This window comes from Pinus tabuliformis, chromosome X, assembly GCF_031772625.1.
Source record: "Pinus tabuliformis cultivar Carrire ecotype Pingquan chromosome X, CPIR1, whole genome shotgun sequence".
In the NCBI taxonomy this organism is placed as follows: domain Eukaryota; kingdom Viridiplantae; phylum Streptophyta; class Pinopsida; order Pinales; family Pinaceae; genus Pinus; species Pinus tabuliformis.
The window spans coordinates 1,641,314,853-1,641,333,207 of NC_142308.1; the positions used below are offsets into that span (position 1 = coordinate 1,641,314,853).

Here is an 18,355-nt window from a genome sequence, read left to right on the forward strand (position 1 = left end):
TTTCCCTTATTAGGTGTGTGGAAAATTTTTTATTTACTTCAGGGGATGATGTTGTTGAGTTCGTTACCAAACCTTCACTTGGGGTGTTTATCATCTGAACTACAACATCCAAGGGCGTCTTTTCTTCAACTTTCTTATCTTCTTCCTGAGTTGTGACATTCACTGGATCGGTATTTGTTGTTTTGTCATCAACTTGAATTCTTAAATTTGATGCTTCCTTCTCGATAAGTTGGTGTACCTTGTTTTCTAATGACTTCTTATCCTTCTTAAGTTTTTTAATTTGCCTCAGTAATTTTTTACTATGGTTTTTAAGTCGAGAAACTTCTTCATTTTTGTCAACAGTGATTTTATCAATTTCATTTTGCATATTTTGTAATACTTTTTTACCTTCTTGAGAAATTACTTTTGAAATATCTGATATATCTTCTGGCGTTACTGAATTTGGTTTCAGCGTAACATCTTGGAGTGTTATTTTCTTCTTCTTGTAAGAAAATGTTAGAAACTTTTTCTTCGTATTTAAGATGACAGATCCTACCATTTCCATCCAGGGTGATCCCAAAATAATGTCACCTTGATTGTTCCATAGGGTCTGAACTGAGAATTGTGATACAAATGTATAATCTTCAATGTTTAACTGTAAATTGGCTATGTCATATATTTTATTGCGAAAAAAGTCTAATTTTTCAGTTATATTTGACTCCGGGATCACTAGTTGGTTTGCGATTTTAGGTGTTATATAATTTGCATCTTCTGCCGGAGAAATAGAAATAATAACATCTTTTCCTGCAAGAGTTCCTTTAATGTTAAATAGCGCTTTACCATCTTTGGGTAAGGTTTCTGGAAATCTTATGGCCTTGATTTTTGTGTTAGACTCCATTTTTGCTTCTTGAATATTAAATACTTTTTAAATCATTTTTTTTCTAAATAAATCCCCTTTTTTCTATATATATTTTTCAAATATTCTCCCCTTTTTTTTTTTAACCTTGACTCTACTATCCACTATAAAACACTTAAATAATTCTTCTCTTCCTTCAAAATACTTTATGAAAAATACCTTAATACTTTATTAAAGTACTTTTTTTTTAAAGCGTAGTTTTATAACTAATTAAATATCAATTTTTCCTCTTTATATATAATTATAACAAATAATATAATTATAATTTTTTTTTGTTTAATTCTCAAACGTTCAACATGGACGACTTAATTAATCCACAGTTAGATTAATACACATTAATTATTTTATTTTCCTAAGTTTAGACTTAAGGACCCATTAAAAATAATTAATTATTTTAATAAAATTGTCTCCAAGTAGAATTTCCCAAAACATTTTTTGGGTTCTTTGGAATACATGTGCCCAAGCCTCCTTGCAAAATTTGACACTTAGAGCACATCCGATCCTACCAGAAATCAACAAGAAGGAAGTCAGGGTCAAGCATTTTTAGACAACATTAATGCAGAGGATCTAAATTATGAGTGGTGTTAGCCTTCATGATAGTATGGCCATTGAGTCAGGGACTCCATTTTGTGTTATTATGATGCATTTTCCATTTGGCACTCACAATATGTATTATTTTGGCCTACCTTTTCCTTTGAATATATAATCTTAATCTACTAAGTTATTAGACAATTCAGCATTTGCCAATTGAGATTTTGGTTTTGTAATTACTAAGATGAATTTCAGATTTCTTAACTAGTTAGTGTTTATTTCAATGTGTGCTACTTATCATTCATGTTTATGGCATATGCATATTGTGAATTTATTTTTTATTTTTTAATTTATTGTTTGTTAAATTTTTATATACGTAAAATTTCTGTCCCCTGAAAATTTGGGGGTGTGCTCTAGTCGTCCCAGAAAATCGTCCCCCCATCCCCAACGTCCCTCTTTCCCCAAAGGCAATTCAACATAGCCTTGAACATTAGATTTATTTTGTCCCATTTATTTTTCTCTCCTCTCTTCTATCTCAGAATTAATGCTGTAAGTTGTAACAGAACACCAAAACAGAATCCATGCAATACACATCTTCAGCTCTTCAAAAAGCACAAAATGTGATGCAATTCAGGACATTTCATGCAAAGGAAAAATAAAGAGACCCAATAAGCCAATGTGGGGAATATACTCGTACCATATTGTTCAAGACTTGAAGCCACTTACACCAGCTACCCATTTCTTTAGGAGTGCAAAATTCTCTAATGATGACAGCAAAGTCAACAACAGATGCCTGAATCCTATGTGTAAGGATATGTGATGGATCGTGACGGTATGGATGATTTTGAACCATGATATAAGCATGTGGCACACAATCCTCCAAGAGTTGAGCAACACGCTTACTCGTTAGTTTACTGCCAACCTGTTGCCATGATACATGAAAATAAGTTAGACTGATGATTATAGTATCATATCCATTTTATAAATTTTCTTAGAATCATAGAAAGAGAAAATCTTGTTCCGTGACAGTTGAAAAGGTACAGAATAAATATTAACAGGTAGAACAGGAGTATGGGAGTATTAATGTGGAACAAAATCCCGACATCGTGATATGCCACTGAAATAATAAGACATGCAAAGATTTTGGATATCACAGACATAAGAACCATCAGTCAAACAGACCCACAAGGTATCGCACTGAAACCATTGGCCACGTTGGTATTGGATTAGGGGAAGATGCTATCACACCAACTGAGGGAATTTCACCACAAAACCAGCTATCGGATTCACAAAGTGCTTTGTGCAGGTAATGCCTTGTAAACCACCTGTGTCTCAGAGTTATTATGCAAGTGGAATTATTCATAAATCACAACACATACTTGAAAGTTGATACACAAACAAATAGAAGAGTAGGACAGCTTGTTAGCACCGGACATTGAATGAATGCAACAGAAGTGCGACATGATCTCCATGAAAAGTTGAAAACACATGCCCAACATGTCTGCATCGGAAAGTAGCAAAAGTACACATGGCAGAATTTCACTGCAAAACCCACTTTCAGATTCACAAAGTTCTTTGTGCAGGTAATGCCTTGTAAACCGCCTCTGTCTCAGAGTTAATATGCAAGTGAAATTATTCAAAAATCACAGCACACACTCGATACACAAACAAATAGAAGAGTAGGACAGCTTGTTAACACCAAACATTGAATGAATGCAACAGAAAGTGTGACAAGAGCTCCATGAAAAGTTGAAAACACATGCCCAACATGCCCAATTAGTCCAAAACATCAAGTACCTGCTTGAAACAATGCCAATTAATGCAGAGAAATTCTGATACATCTTTAGATCTGCTAAAGAAGAAGCAATAGTTGACCCAGGGTACATCCTCCATAACCTAAGATATCACTCAAGGCCTATTGTGACATACTGGAAATGAGTTTCAAAATGTCTGAAACATATTTATAATCTCTAAAGGATAAACGACAACAATAAATGGCAGTATGATGAGGATTCGTTGAATTTCAACCAGCGTTTTTAAAACCGTTTTCAAAAACCGGTTACCGGTCAAACCGGCCGGTTAGCAAGGCTGCCGGTCCGAACCGGCCAAAAAACCCGGTTTGACTTGGCATTTCACCTTTTTTTGGCCCTAACCGGTGAAAACCGGCCTGTTTAGGACGGAACCGGCCAGTTTGTATCAAACCGGCCGGTTCTATCCTAAACCGGCCGGTTTTAGGCACGCCCACCGTAAAGTTTAAAAATCATATTTTTCACTGTGTTTCTGGGGTTTTGGGGGGAAACTAAGGGTGTTTCAACCCTAACAATGTTAGCAATTAATGGTAATGTTAAATTCTTAAAGTAAAAGGATGAAAATGAAAATTAAAGGAAATGTCACTTTTACATTTTTACTTAAATTTTTAACATTACCATGAAATGACTCAGGATGTTTGAGAGTGGTTTCGACCTCATTGGATTTCATATGGAGAAACTAGAATTTTAGATTTCACTCAAAATTCAGCAGACTTAATGGTTTTCAGGATTTCATGGTTTGGGGCTAAACAATAAATGCAATCGGAGCTCCAAATGATGAGCAAAACCCCTGATCTAGATGCCATTGTGTTGGACAATATTGATCTAACATCAGAATGGGTGGAGGAGACTGAAGAACCTGTGTTTGAGGCTGATTTTGATATCGACATGGCTTTAGCGGGGGATGATGCAGATTATGTGGTGGCATCAGAACTAGGATCAATAGCGGCATCAAGGAAAGGCAAAGAACCAATGGAAGGCACTAGTCATGCAGGTCGACAAACTCGTGCTTCCATTAGGTCCACTTGTATTGTCATTGGTGGCATTGATACTGAGGTTGCAGATCAGGCTGAGGCATCCTCAGACTCTAAACCAGATGATGTCTATGTAGCTCCTGATGATGATCCTGTGTCTAGTAGTGGTGATGAACTTGATGAGTGATCATGTGTACACTGTAGACTTGTAGTAGGTCAATGGCCTCATAGCTTGCTGCATTGTTTTTGGACTTTATAGGCCATTTAGAGCCTCATTTCTTATGTATTTTGCTATTTTGTCGATGATATGTATTGTACTCGGTGCCATTTTGATATATTCACCTTTACATGGTATATAAATGAGCAAACTTTGCATATTTTGTCTCTATTGGCTTGGAATCATGGTTTTACATCTTAAAAATAGTTTTGTTTCATTAAAAACTAATTATTTAATGTATTTTTTTTTAAACCGGTTCGTTTAGACCAAACCAGTCCCGGTTAGACCGGTTCCGGTCGGTAAACCGGTTCATTAGGTGGACCGGTCCGATCACCGGTTCCGGTTTTAAAAACTTTGATTTCAACAAAGTTGGATACAGATTCCGGCAGCCATTGAATGACAAAATGCCTGTGCATCTAAAAATCTACATCTCATGTTTTCATTTTGACGTTGAAACGACTTATATTTTATGGACCGCAAAAAAGCAGATGAAAGAAAAGAAAAAATTATATGTTTTCCATTTATTACATATTCATGGGAATTTCATTTACTAGAAATTAAAATGGAATGTCGAGCAAAGTTAAAACCATAGAGGAGAAAGATACATATTTAATAAAGTTTCCAAGACTGTTAAATTGCATCCAATTTTGGAGAGAATAATATTTGAGTTTGATCTCATTCACATAAATCCTATTCAATTGTCGAATCACACAATAGATATCAATATATTCCATCAAAGTGAAATAGAAAGAAATTGCTAGTGAAATTTTCTGGTCTTATCCGCACAACACAGTATGACACCAGTTCTACCATCTGTATATTTTTATATGTTTTTTTAGCATCTTGATGGTAAAAATGAAAGCAGGTCAAATTAATCTATAGTGTTAAAGATTGGCAGATTCAGTCAGAATTTTCTCTAACAAAATTATGGAGAAAAATAAAGGATAAAAATTTAGATTTATATTTATATTTTTCCTCCAAAATTGTTCAAGTCATCCTCCCTTTTGTTCAAGTCGGCTGGGCCCCTTAGAGGCACCCACTCAACCCCCTCTTGATGACTATATATAGGAGACACTTGCTCCTCATTTGGGCACTCGATTTTGGTCACTACATCTCTGATCGAGCGAAATTGGGAGCTGAAGGAGGCTGAAATCTGAAGGAAGGAAGGCTTGGGACTTTGCTTGGAATCTCTCTTGTTTTTGGTTACTGGTTTGGCTATTATCTTGCTATGGCTATTTCTGATGTATTGATGAAACTCTCTCTCTCTCTCACATAAAGAACAATTTACTGGGTTTTTGCCTGGCCTCAAGCCTAATTTCTGTGTCTCTTGTCTCATGGTTTCTTGGTTATTTCTTTTGTTTCTACTGTGATTTACTACTGCTCTTTCATGCTTATGAATGAATTTTCTTATAACTGCTTGATGTTGTAAAATGTTAATGCTAATAGTGATTGATTGAAGCTGTTATCTGTATAAGAAAGTTGTTCTAGCATTGTCCTAGTAAAAACAACATGGTATCAGAGCTGGGGGGGCATTGAAGAGCTGTCTAGGGATGACAAAAGGAGACCTAAATTCTGTAATCTGAATTCTCAAGGAGGATTAAGACCATCGAGTTGCAGCATTCAAGTGTTCTGTTTATGTGTTTCTTGTGAATGGCAGCCGAGATCCTTGGAGAAGTGGCCTAGAACAGGCCCTAATCTTTACCTATCTTCTGCGTCTAAAAGGGCTGAGAATCTCTATAATAGGTAAAGGACCAAAGTCCTGGTGTGCCACTACGGGAGGGCTGAAAGGCCTGCTTTTGATGTGGACTAATCAAAGGAGTTTCCCTGTGTAAGAGCGCGGTTAATTATGGGCTGATTTGGCTGAGTATAGGTGCTGCTATTGGCCTAGGATAGGCCAAGATTAGGAGACCTTAAGCAACAGTAACTGCGCAAATCCTATTCTCTGTGTAGGTTCGATCTAATCCTGTATATGCGATCTATGGAAAAGGACCATGGCATGCAAGCCATCATCTATAATCCCTGGTTCGCAAGCTCCTGAGGTATGCAATTTGATCCAAGCTTCCAGTAGAATGGGCTCATTATCTCTATGTCATATTCAAATTCTGTGATATTCGTTGAACTATGTATGGCATCCATTGTTCTCTGTGACATAAGTTTAATGGCATCCGAGCCTTCTCCTCCCTACCATCATTTCAAATCTCTCTGTGTTCTGTGGCACGGCAAGTGTCTGTGTGGCAATATGTGCCTTTGTGGCATTACAAATTCTCTCCATCTGTGAAATTATCTATGGCAAGACTCTCTATATGCGAGCTTTGTGGGTTATTGTCTACAGGTATGTGAGCTTTGTGGTATGTCTCAGCATCTCTGTGACATCATCATATGAAGTGACTTATATCCTATACAATAAGACGAAACATATAGTATCAGCTGCGAGCTCATTCAGTGCACTTATGCGAGTATCCTGTGGCTCGTTTTCTGTCTTAAGTGAGCAATCTTTGTGTCTTTTGTGCGAGCATATTTGTGACTGTGTTCAAGCATGCGAACTCCGAGGCACAATCTCCTGCAGATTGATGGAAGGTCTCCGTGAGATACAGAATACATGTGACTGGGAATCTGAGCAAATTTCTCCATGATTAAAATCTGTATCTAAGTTGGAAGGCATCCAAAGACTAATTGTGAAGAGAACCCAGATCCAAGCTAAGGTAATCTCTAAGCTTGCACTAAGACCGAGCTTGAAATTGTGATAAGTCTGAGACCTATGATATTCAATGGATTCAAAATCAATCTAAGGTAAGATCCGAACTTTATTTTCCGAAGTATGTCCAAAGTTCTTAGCATGAGCCATTGTTTCAAGGGAATATGTGTGACCAAGGAAGAATTTACGGATGAGGTCTGAACAGACAGACTGATACTGAATGCAGAATTGAAAGATAAGAAATAGGGAGTGACAAGCATAAAAAAGGAGCAACATACAAGAACTTTGATAAAACGGAGTTGAAGATATAAAGAAGGGCTCCAGAAAAGCATTCTAGGTTGGTTCTTATAATTATCATGGGACTCATGTCTCTGATTCTAGTTGGTGCTAGTAAAACATTTCAGGGGGATGGTACCTCCTTTTGGTTGGTGCTAGCAAAGTAGTTTAGGTTGTTGCCTGTAAACCTCCTCGATGATGAATTTTTCTGGAAGAAGGAACCTCACTAAGAAGTAAATGTCTCTACCCTCTCATTTCAAGTTTGTATTATCTCTATTGTTACTTTGAAAGACAAAGTCAGAGGTTGAATTCTGAGTTGTTGGTCATTTGGTTGACAAGCCCTTTCTATACATAAAAGACCTTATGCTCTGCAAAAAGGAGCCAACCTAATAGCAATGAAGCTGACATTCCATTACTGTGAAAGTCTATCATATATTGTTAAATCACGATTATTGAAATGGTTAGTTTTTTCTCAGTCCCCTTTAAAAGCAATCGAACTGTGAGGAGTGGCTTTGTCTCCAAATGGAAGGTATGTATCCACTGTGTTTTTGGATCCCATTAGTAATATTTCTATTGAAGCGTTGGGCATGGAATCCCCCCCAAGGCATGTTTTGGGGCTCAAAGCCCAAGTTTTGACCCAATATTGTTGTAAAGACTCCGCAAATTGCGGGCGCGGAGCGCGAAATGTATGATAGAGTCACAGGGTTGTCCGCCCTAGTTTTGTAATGTAATGTCGGCTGGATAGACCTACCCATGGTCCGCGGACCATGGGATTGTATAAATAGAGTGAGGCTCTAAGTGTAATGGGAGAGAGAATAGAGCAAGATAGTTAGGAAGAATCTAAGTGACTAAGGGAAGTGTGTCTTTGGGTCGTAGGGTAGCAGAAGGCTCTACAACTGAGTGCGCAGAAGCCTAGTCGTCCGCAGCTGAGTACGCGGACCCCTACAGCTGAGTGCGCAGGGCGGAGTCGAGTCTGTAACCAAAGAAGGAATTAATAAAGAGAAGTTTTTTATCAATTTCTGTATTTGTTCTTGGGTTAAAGCATGTTTGATATAAATTGCAAATATATTGTTTATTTACTGCGTGCACCTATATGAATGGTTTATGTTGTTAAGTATAACTTAAAGTACTCTAGTAGGCTAAAGTAATCAACTAACATTGGAATACTAGTAAGGACTAAGGTAATAACGCAGAAGCGCAACGTTCGGCCCCCGAGTAGGGTTGCGCAAAGGCAGTATATAAGGCTGCGAGGTACGAGAAAGTGCGCGAAGCGACTTGCGCGTAGGGTCGAACCGCAGACCACTTGAACTCATCAGACATCTCCAGGGTGCGGAAACCTGGTTCTAGCACCCTCCCATACTACTTCGGGTGAGACCTCAGTCCACGCTCCGCGGACTATTGCCGAAAGGGCTAGTAGTACCGGGATTTGTTTGGCTAACTTAACTCTGAACCTAGGTCAGGCCCCAATAAGCCAACAAATGGTTCTGTTGCCAGGACTGGGATCTGCATAAGAGATGTCTGATGTCATGTCACTGGAATCCGACAAAGAAAGAAATTGAAGAGTGGTTGGATAGAAAGATTCACGAGTTCGCGGCGCAGGAAAACAAGAATCCGCGATTATCAAAGGAAGAGTGGTTAGATTGCTACTTATATACGAAAATCCACGAAATTTTCTTTGCATCCTTCCCCTCTGAGTTGTACGAGTGGATCGCGAAGCTAGCAAACAGTCAAGGAAGGTGTAGGCTCGACAAACCTATTGTGTGGACTCCAGAGTTGGTGCGCAAACTGGAAGCATCGGAAGATAAGATTGCACGCGCTGTGGACCATTGGCTCGATCGAATTATAGGAGGATTTATCACCGAGTTCGCGATAGATACTTCAGTCAGCTATAGCGAGGCAGAACGACGCTTCCTCAAAGGACCGCGAGGTAAGTACGTTAAATCTTTGAACACTTGGATTAAAATGCTACTGTGTGAAAAGCGGGTTATGTGAATAAATTGATGTTTGGGGCTACGCGAAGTGGGAGGATCTACAGAAATGAAGGTAGCGCAGAACTAGAAACTAGCCCCTTGATTTCACCTCCGCGAGAAAGCGAGGAAGAGCTTGCGAAGGTCTCACCAAGAAGTGCGATCAATTTGATAAGACAGCGAATTCCGCGCATACCACTTCCACCCACACCACCGCCAATCTCACCATCTTCACCCCCGTCATCGCCCACACCACCTCCGCCACCACCATAGTTCAATATGGCGAGCGCAATAAAGTTGTCGATGTTCAAAGGAGTAGGGAATGAAGATCTGGGCCAGTTTTGGTTCATGCTAAAGGCTGTATGGGAAGCGCAGGGAGTCACAAATGACAATATAAAGAAATCCACGCTGGTTAGCGCTTTGCAGGATTGCGCACTAACATGGTACATTAAGCATTCCAATGATAATCCAAACACAGGGATCGTGGATATCCAAGCTGCGCTAAACAGGGAATTTAGCAGGCCAAAATCAGAGACAGTCGATTATTGGATTTAAGGAAATCGTGATGCTTCCAGGTGAGACCCCCTAGGAGCTAGATCAGAGACTAAAGTGTTTGATTCGTGAAGCCAATATGACCTTGACGGATGGGCAACACCGCGCATGGTTTGTAGCATCACTAACGCCGCATCTAAGGAATGCACTATCACAGCAGAAGCTATCAACTCAGGTCGAGGTCTTGCAGATCGCAATGAGACTGCATGAGACCCCGATACAAGATCCTAACCTGGGAGTCCAACAGATCCACGCACAGTTGAAAAACTTGTGCCTTAAGATGCAGAGTTTGAAACAAGACAGGATGGCTCGCTCAGAAGCGCGCGAAGAGGTATGGTGCGTAAAGTGCAAAGGCCAGGGACATGACAAGGACCATTGTCTAGTGTTCACAAACTACCTGGCGGGAGGAGAACCAATGCTATTGAGACTGGAGGCACAAGCAGGACCGAGCGCGGTGCCTGCACTATGGTGCGCGATTTGCCAGATAGTAGGGAAGCATGCTACAGATAACTGTCATCTATTACAGAAGTATACGCAAAGTTCCCAACAGTTGTTCTGTAATTTTTGCAGGTCGGTAGGTCACGATGAGTGCACCTGTAGAAGTTATGAACTGATGATGGATCGGACTCCTACCTACAGAGTTCAGACCGAAACACGAGCCCTCGATCAAAATGCAGGGATGGCACGCACTGGATTTTAGGGGCGCGGAAGAGGTCGAGGTGGAATGGGACCAAGAAGAGGTCGCGGACAGCTGATCTGTTACAATTGCGAAGGGCCAAGGCATTATGCCCGCGATTGTACAAACCCAACAAAACCATCATGCTTATATTGTACTCAGTTTGATCATAAGACGGAGGACTGTCCCACGCTGATAGCGAGGTTGCACGATAAAGGGACGCTCCAACCTCCCCCGACTCAGAACTTGCAAATGATGAGATCTGAGCCGCGCAAGGAAGACCCGAATGTAAATATTGTGCTCCGAAGTGGTATTACAACAAGAGATGACAAAGGCAAGCAGCCCAAAGAGAGTGCCTAGATTCACAAGGCTCCAACAAAGGAACCAAATTTTGATTTGGAGTGCGCTAAGGAGACATTCATGGAAGCTAAAAAGAGCTTCGTGGAGGCCTCCACTTCAGGTAGCAACGACAAACTAGAACCAGAAATGGACCTATCAATGCTCACTACCTTTTTGGAGACATGCATGAAGCTGCTGCGTGACAGAAAAGTTGTGAAGGGACTGCAAGAACTCATCACTGGATGTGTTGGGACCGTGCCAGGAGAACCCGCATAGTCCGGAAGCTCAGGAAGCACACAATGCGAACAAGAAGAGAGATGAGATTGACCGCGCAAATCAGAGAATATGAAATGGATCAAGTGATTTTGGATCTAGGATCGGACGCGAACGTCCTGCCAAAGCAGACATGGGAGTGCATGGGCAGGCCCGCGTTGCAATGGTCTCCTATTCAATTGCGAATGGTGAACCAGCAAAAGATCCTACCTATGGGAAGATTGCAAGGAATAACGATAGATATCGAAGGTGCGAGCACGCTTGCAGATTTCGAAGTGATAGAGATTGTTGATGACAGCAATCCCTATCACTCGCTACTGGGAATAGGTTGGGCCATTGACATGAATGGAGTGATAAATCTAAAGAAGCGCAAGATGATTTTCGAGAAGAAGTCACTACGCGTAGTGGTACCTTTAGACCCTGCGGAAGGATCGCGCTACACAAAGCCAATGCGCGACTACGAGAGCGACGACGATCTAGACCGTATCTAGAAGATAACCGCTTGAGAGTAGGACTAGGTGAATCCAACAGCGGATGGCAGGATTTCGTGGGAGCGCGAAAGCTCCTGCACCTCAAATTCGAATGAGGAGATAGAGCGATGGCAGAACCGGTTACACGAGGTAACCACGCTCAACTGCAACATGATGACAAGGTCGTTGTGCTGTGTGACAACAGAGGTAAGAGATCTGCCTATGTATGACGGATTGACCGAGGTGGATGATTTCCTGAACAAATTTGAAAGCGAAGTACCGGAACAGCAGTGTTTCGACACTCTGAAATGGGCACTACGCGCTACACCCGCAAGATGGTGGGGTACGCATCAAAGAAGTTTTGAGGACTGGCGCAAATGCAAAAGGATGATGCTCATGCGGTTTGGAAAGCCGGGTATGACGAACGAAACAACCTGTGCGCCCACCTCTCCAGATGGGTACAGGCATATGGTGCACAACCTGCACGAACGCACACCATCCTCGCGATAGGAAACACAACCAACAAGCAGGAGCGGGCAAGACAATGGCGCGAACGACGAAGTATGATAAGACCAAGCACGCCGAAGATTATCCACGTGGAAGCCTTTGACAAAGTATGCGAAGTACTGAACGCGGTCCACCATGTGAAACAAACTGACTGGGACCTGCGCGTACCAGCGGTTCTATGGACTTATAGGACCATGTGCAAAACCTTGACTGCGCGGGCACTTCCAAAGCTGAAGTATGAAGTAGATGTTGTAATCCCTATGGAACATGTGAAGCCTAGACCGCACACAGTAGCACCCGTAGATACGATGGTTCGTGAAGCCCAGAAAGGAGGGATCACACAGCGCAAGGAACAGAACACATGGGACTTGAGGAAGAAATCCAACAGGGAAACCTTAGACTCCACAAACTTGAAAAAGAAAGGGTACGGTTAAGGAAGAAAAGCGCTTTGATGGACGCGGAAGTCAAGAAGATGGAGGACGAAATAAAGAAATATTTTCTCGGAAAAAAGACCAGAATGGTAAGACAGGAGGCGTGCGATCACGATGACAGGGTTAGGACCGATTGCCGCGAATTGATCAGTCTGATGCCTTGGCTTGGACTAGAGTTGCAGTGGGGCAGTTCAGCAAGGGATTTTCAGCCGAGGCTAAAGAATACATAGCAGAGAGGCAACACAGTGACAAGAGAGACAGCGCAGGCCCTAGAAGGGTTGACACAGAGGCCGAAGAGCTAATGCAGACGATGCAGAAGGCTGACGTAGGTGACGCAAAAGCCAGAGGCTGACGCTAGGCCTCAAAGGCAGTGCTGTGGAGGTTCTGTAGGGCATACTGGGAGCAGATCAGTATATTCTAAGTCGGGAGAGGGTGACGCAAATCCTGGAGGAGTGACGCAGTTCCAAAGCAACGTTTGGAGTAGCTTTCGTTGTCCAGCATACGGAACAGCCAGAGTCGTTGTGGGGTTTGATCATCCGGTTGCTAATTTGCCAGAATATCTGTCTCCGAATAGAGGTACTACTACTGAGGATATTCGCTATTGGGTGAGCCATTTCTGGCACCCTAGTTGTATTCACGAAATCTGCTTAATAATACAAACCCTCTATATGCTGCACCAATTTTCCCGAATTGGGTTTTTCTGGGGACAATTGTCTAAAAATAACGGTGTCCCTTGTGTTATTGTCTCTGTTTATTTCAGTGCATAATCTGTATATTTGTGAAGGTTGCAATAGTGTTTACTTCGATGTTTATGTAGTTAAATAACTTGTTAATGTAAAGAACAAGCAGAAGATTGTAAAACAGCAATTGCAATAGGGGTTTTGATGTGTTAGATTCAGGAATTTTCACACTACCAATAGATAATAAAGATTGGGATTGGCATCGCTCTTGATGAATCCCAACTACTGTAAGTAGCTATCAATTCGACCATACCAAGCTCTAGGTGCTTGTTTCAACCCATACAATGCTTTCTTCAATCTACACACATGAGTTCTCTTTTCATGCGTTTCAAAACCTCTGGGTTGTTCGATATATACCTCTTCTTCTATCACCCCATTCAAGAACGTTGTCTTGACATCTGTTTGGTGAATCTCCCATCCCATTTCTGTTGCAAAGGATATAATGGATCTGATAGAGGTATACTGAGCTACTGGGGCAAAGGTCTCTTCATAGTCTATTCCTTCCTTTTGAGCATATCCTTTTGCTACGAACCTAGCCTTATACTTGTCTATGCTGCCATCTGCAACATACTTGATCTTGTAGATCCATCTTGAACCCACAACTAATATGTTCTCTGGTCTTCGTACAATTTACTAGACATCATTTGTCATAATGGAACTGTACTCTTCTACCATGGCATCCACCCACACCCGGTGTTGTACGGCTTCACGAAAACTAGAAGGTTCTTCGACCTGAGCTACAAATGCTTGGTACATGTCAGGTTGTCTACGCTACCTTTTCTCGGTTCTAAAGCTCCAATGAATTCCTCTGTGGCGCTCAAAGTTGTGAAAAATTCTGAATCGAACAAGTCAGAAATCCTATTGCAGTAAACTGATTTGCATTACCTACTTGTGTTCTTCATTTAACAAGTTATTTTCAGAATTATTCAAAAGATATTAATGCAAATACACTGCAGCCTACACCAATATACAGATCAAGTACTAAAAAATAAATGAGACAACCACACAAAGGACACACTTATATTTGGACTAAACGTCCCCGGAAAAAGCCAACACGGGGAAACTAGTGCAGCAGCTCTGAGGGTTTTCTATTATTAAGCAGTAATTCTGAATACAAATGTTGGTTGCCCTCCCGACAAACCAGTGACAGAGAAATAAAATGGCGGAAAACCTGAGTGAGTTCTACCTTACTTCACCCGGCAGATTATCATTGATCTGACAGCAAAACTAGTTATCCCCGGCTACAACTGCATTGCCCCTTCTCAGTAACTGTGTGGGCCTGCGCAGAGCTCTCTGAGGCTCCATGTCTGCTCTGTGTCAACTCTTATGCCCACTACGTCAGCTTTCTCGTCTGTTCCGGCAGTTCCGACTCTTTGCATGGAAGGCAACTTTCTCCCTCTGCGCTGGCCCTTCTGGCTCTGCGTCAAGGCTACATGGGCCCAGACTGGCCCAGTGTCAGCTCTCCTGGCTACTGCACTGCCTCCACAAGCTTCTCTATGTCTGTATTCCCGAACTATCCCTGCCTCTCAGCTGCAAGATCTCCACAATCAATTTTCCTCCTGAGAACTTCTCACCTTAGAAAATTGATTTCCTCAATCTCTTTGTGTGTGTTCTCCAATTGACCCCAAGCCTTCACTTATACTTTTCCTGTTGAGAAAACAACGGCCGAGATTAAGTCTCTAATCAACATCTAAAATTAAATTAGACTTGATCCTCGTCTCTTAGAAGCTTCTCACCCATATTTTCATTAATACCCATTAATATTTAAACTTTCCTAAGTTTAGACTTAAGAACCCCATTAAAAATATTAATTATTTTAATAAAATACAATCTGGGTGGAATTTCTCCAAATGATTTCTGGGTCTTGGAGATCTCATGTGTTCTAGCCCCTCCACAAAATTTCGGATCTAGGGCACATTCGATGCTACCCAAAAATCAAAAAGAGTCTATTGTACCTCTCGGCTAGTTCTTCCACTGGTGGTGGGAGGTTCTATTTGTTCCTCTTCCTATTGTTTCACCTACTGCAACACTCCTGGCTCCTCTTCTCTTGAGGAGATGTTAGTACTGGTTACAATGCTTGAACCAGATACATGTCTTCTTGCTAGATCTGATCCATGTTGTTGGACCAAAGGAACATCCTCAGCTTGTTCTTCAAAAGGCATCTCTCAAGATTTCCTGAAAGCTCCGTCTTCCATGAACTTTACATCCCGCCTCACTACAATCTTCCTACTGCTCAAAATGTAGATTCGCTACGCCTTTGAAGTCTCGTTGTAACCCACGAGATATCCAACTTCGGCAATCTGCTCTAACTTGCTCCGCTTCTCTTCTGGAATATGACAATAAGCCATACTTCTGAATATCTTGAGGTGACTCACTTCTGGCTTCTTTTCCGTGAAAACACCCTCTAGCGTCTTCTTTCCTAAAGCCCTGTGAGGAGTCCTATTATGAATGTATACAGTTGTGTTGCATGCTTATGCCCATAAAAACTTGGGTAGATTCTGATCATATAACCAGTGTTGCGAAAATAGCGATTTACCGCGATAACATCGAAAAACCACAATTTTTTCATTTTCCCAATAATATCGCATGATTAATTCAGTGATTTTTTCATTTTGAAAAATCGGGATTAAATCCCAATTTTTTGGGAAAAAATCTTGAATTTTTTTTTAATCTTGCCGATTTTTTAATGAGGAGGAGGTGACACAACCTACCCAGGCTAACCCTGTCACTAGTAGAGGACATGGTCTACCTCCTGTAGCTCCTAGTTCTTCAGCTTCTAGAGCACAGCAGAGTCCACTGCCAACTCCACCGGCATCTACATCTAGAGAGAAAGCTATTGCATTTTCTCGCAAGAGGGGCAGAGGAAATCAGTAGTATTAGTTATTTGGTTCATTTCATTGTATATGACATTATGACTGTCAAGCCAGGGTAACTCCAGAATAAATGAGCGGAAGAAAGAACTGATATATTATTCATTAGCTAACTATTATTTATATACATACATATGACGGATCAGTTCATCTTCTTGATGACTGTCCAGTTCACCCATCCGTTTCGGATTAGGTGTCAACATTCCCCCCCTTAATCTGAAGGGATGTTGGCGAGTCCAAGCATCGTTCTGAATCTTTCAAGCTTTTCTCTTCCAAGCGCTTTGGTGAAGATGTCTGCAATTTGCTCGTTTGTGGAACAATGACGGAGATGGATTGTTTTGGCCTCAACATGATGTCGGATCAGATGATATTTAGTATTGATGTGCTTAGTACGATCATGGAACTTTGGGTTCTTAGCCAACTTTATTGCAGAGGTGTTATCAATCATGAGTGGAGTTGATTGTATTTGTTTTACCTGCAAGTCTTCAAGAATTTTCCTGAGCCACACAATTTCTTTCGTTGCTTCAGCTACTGCCACATATTCTGCTTCTGTTGTGGAATCTGCTGGTACTGATTGTTTGCGTGATCTCTAGGAGACAGCTCCTGATCCAAGACTCATAGCATATCCTGAAGTAGATACCCCAGTTTCTTTGTCTCCATCGAAGTCTGAATCAGAGTATCCAATCAAGTTGAAGTCGTCCACCTGTGTATACTTGATTCCAAGGTCTTGAGTTCCCTTCAAGTACCTTAGAACTCTTTTTGCAGCAGACCAATGTCCCTCACAAGGCTTTTGCATAAACCTGGAGAGGATTCCAACAACAAATGAAATGTCTGGTCTGGTAGTAGTGAGGTAGATGAGACTTCCTACAAGCTGTCTATACTTTGTTGCATCCTCAAATTCCTTTCCTTCAATAGATGTGAGCTTCAATTTTTGTTCCAATGGAGTAGAAAGAGGATTGCACTCTGTCATGCCAAATCTGTTTAACAAATCTCCAATGTATTTCTTTTGAGAAAGAAATATGGACTTTGGATGTTGGGTTACTTCAATGCCAAGATAGTAATGAACATAGCCCAAATCAGTCATTTCAAAAAATTTTCCTAATTCTTTCTTTATGGATGCAATCAGTGTTTTTAAAACCGTTTTCAAAAACCGGTTACCGGTCAAACCGGCCGGTTAGCAAGGTTGCCGGTCCGAACCGGCCAAAAAACCCGGTTTGACTTGGCATTTCACCTTTTTTTGGCCCTAACCGGTGAAAACCGGCCGGTTTAGGACGGAACCGGCCGGTTTGTATCAAACCGGCCGGTTCTGTCCTAAACCGGCCGGTTTTAGGCACGCCCACCGTAAAGTTTAAAAATCATATTTTTCACTGTGTTTCTGGGGTTTTGGGGGGAAACTAAGGGTGTTTCAACCCTAAAGGCTAACAATGTTAGCAATTAATGGTAATGTTAAATTCTTAAAGTAAAAGTGACATTTCCTTTAATTTTCATTTTCATCCTTTTACTTAAATTTTTAACATTACCATGAAATGACTCAGGATGTTTGAGAGTGGTTTCGACCTCATTGGATTTCATATGGAGAAACTAGAATTTTAGATTTCACTCAAAATTCAGCAGACTTAATGGTTTTCAGTATTTCATGGTTTGGGGCTAAACAATAAATGCAATCGGAGCTCCAAATGATGAGCAAAACTCCTGATCTAGATGCCATTGTGTTGGAAAATATTGATCTAACATCAGAATGGGTGGAGGAGACTGAAGAACCTGTGTTTGAGGCTGATTTTGATATCGACATGGCTTTAGCGGGGGATGATGCAGATTATGTGGTGGCATCAGAACTAGGATCAATAGCGGCATCAAGGAAAGGCAAAGAACCAATGGAAGGCACTAGTCATGCAGGTCGACAAACTCGTGCTTCCATTAGGTCCACTTGTATTGTCATTGGTGGCATTGATACTGAGGTTGCAGATCAGGCTGAGGCATCCTCAGACTCTAAACCAGATGATGTCTATGTAGCTCCTGATGATGATCCTGTGTCTAGTAGTGGTGATGAACTTGATGATTGATCATGTGTACACTGTAGACTTGTAGTAGGTCAATGTCCTCATAGCTTGCCGCATTGTTTTTGGACTTTATA

At 41.2% G+C, this 18,355-nt stretch overlaps 1 protein-coding gene across 5 annotated transcripts in view; it reads right to left on the minus strand.

The window, feature by feature from the left end:
- The window catches only part of PHYLLO (2-oxoglutarate decarboxylase/hydro-lyase/magnesium ion-binding protein), a 439,001-nt gene that overhangs the window by 239,731 nt on the left and 180,915 nt on the right, over positions 1-18,355 (minus strand). For all 5 annotated transcript variants that reach the window (XM_089447470.1, XM_089447471.1, XM_089447473.1 and 2 more), the window contains one exon: positions 2,124-2,348. In XM_089447470.1, the coding sequence (XP_089303596.1) occupies positions 2,124-2,348 (225 nt within the window). The remainder of the gene's footprint in view (positions 1-2,123; positions 2,349-18,355) is intronic.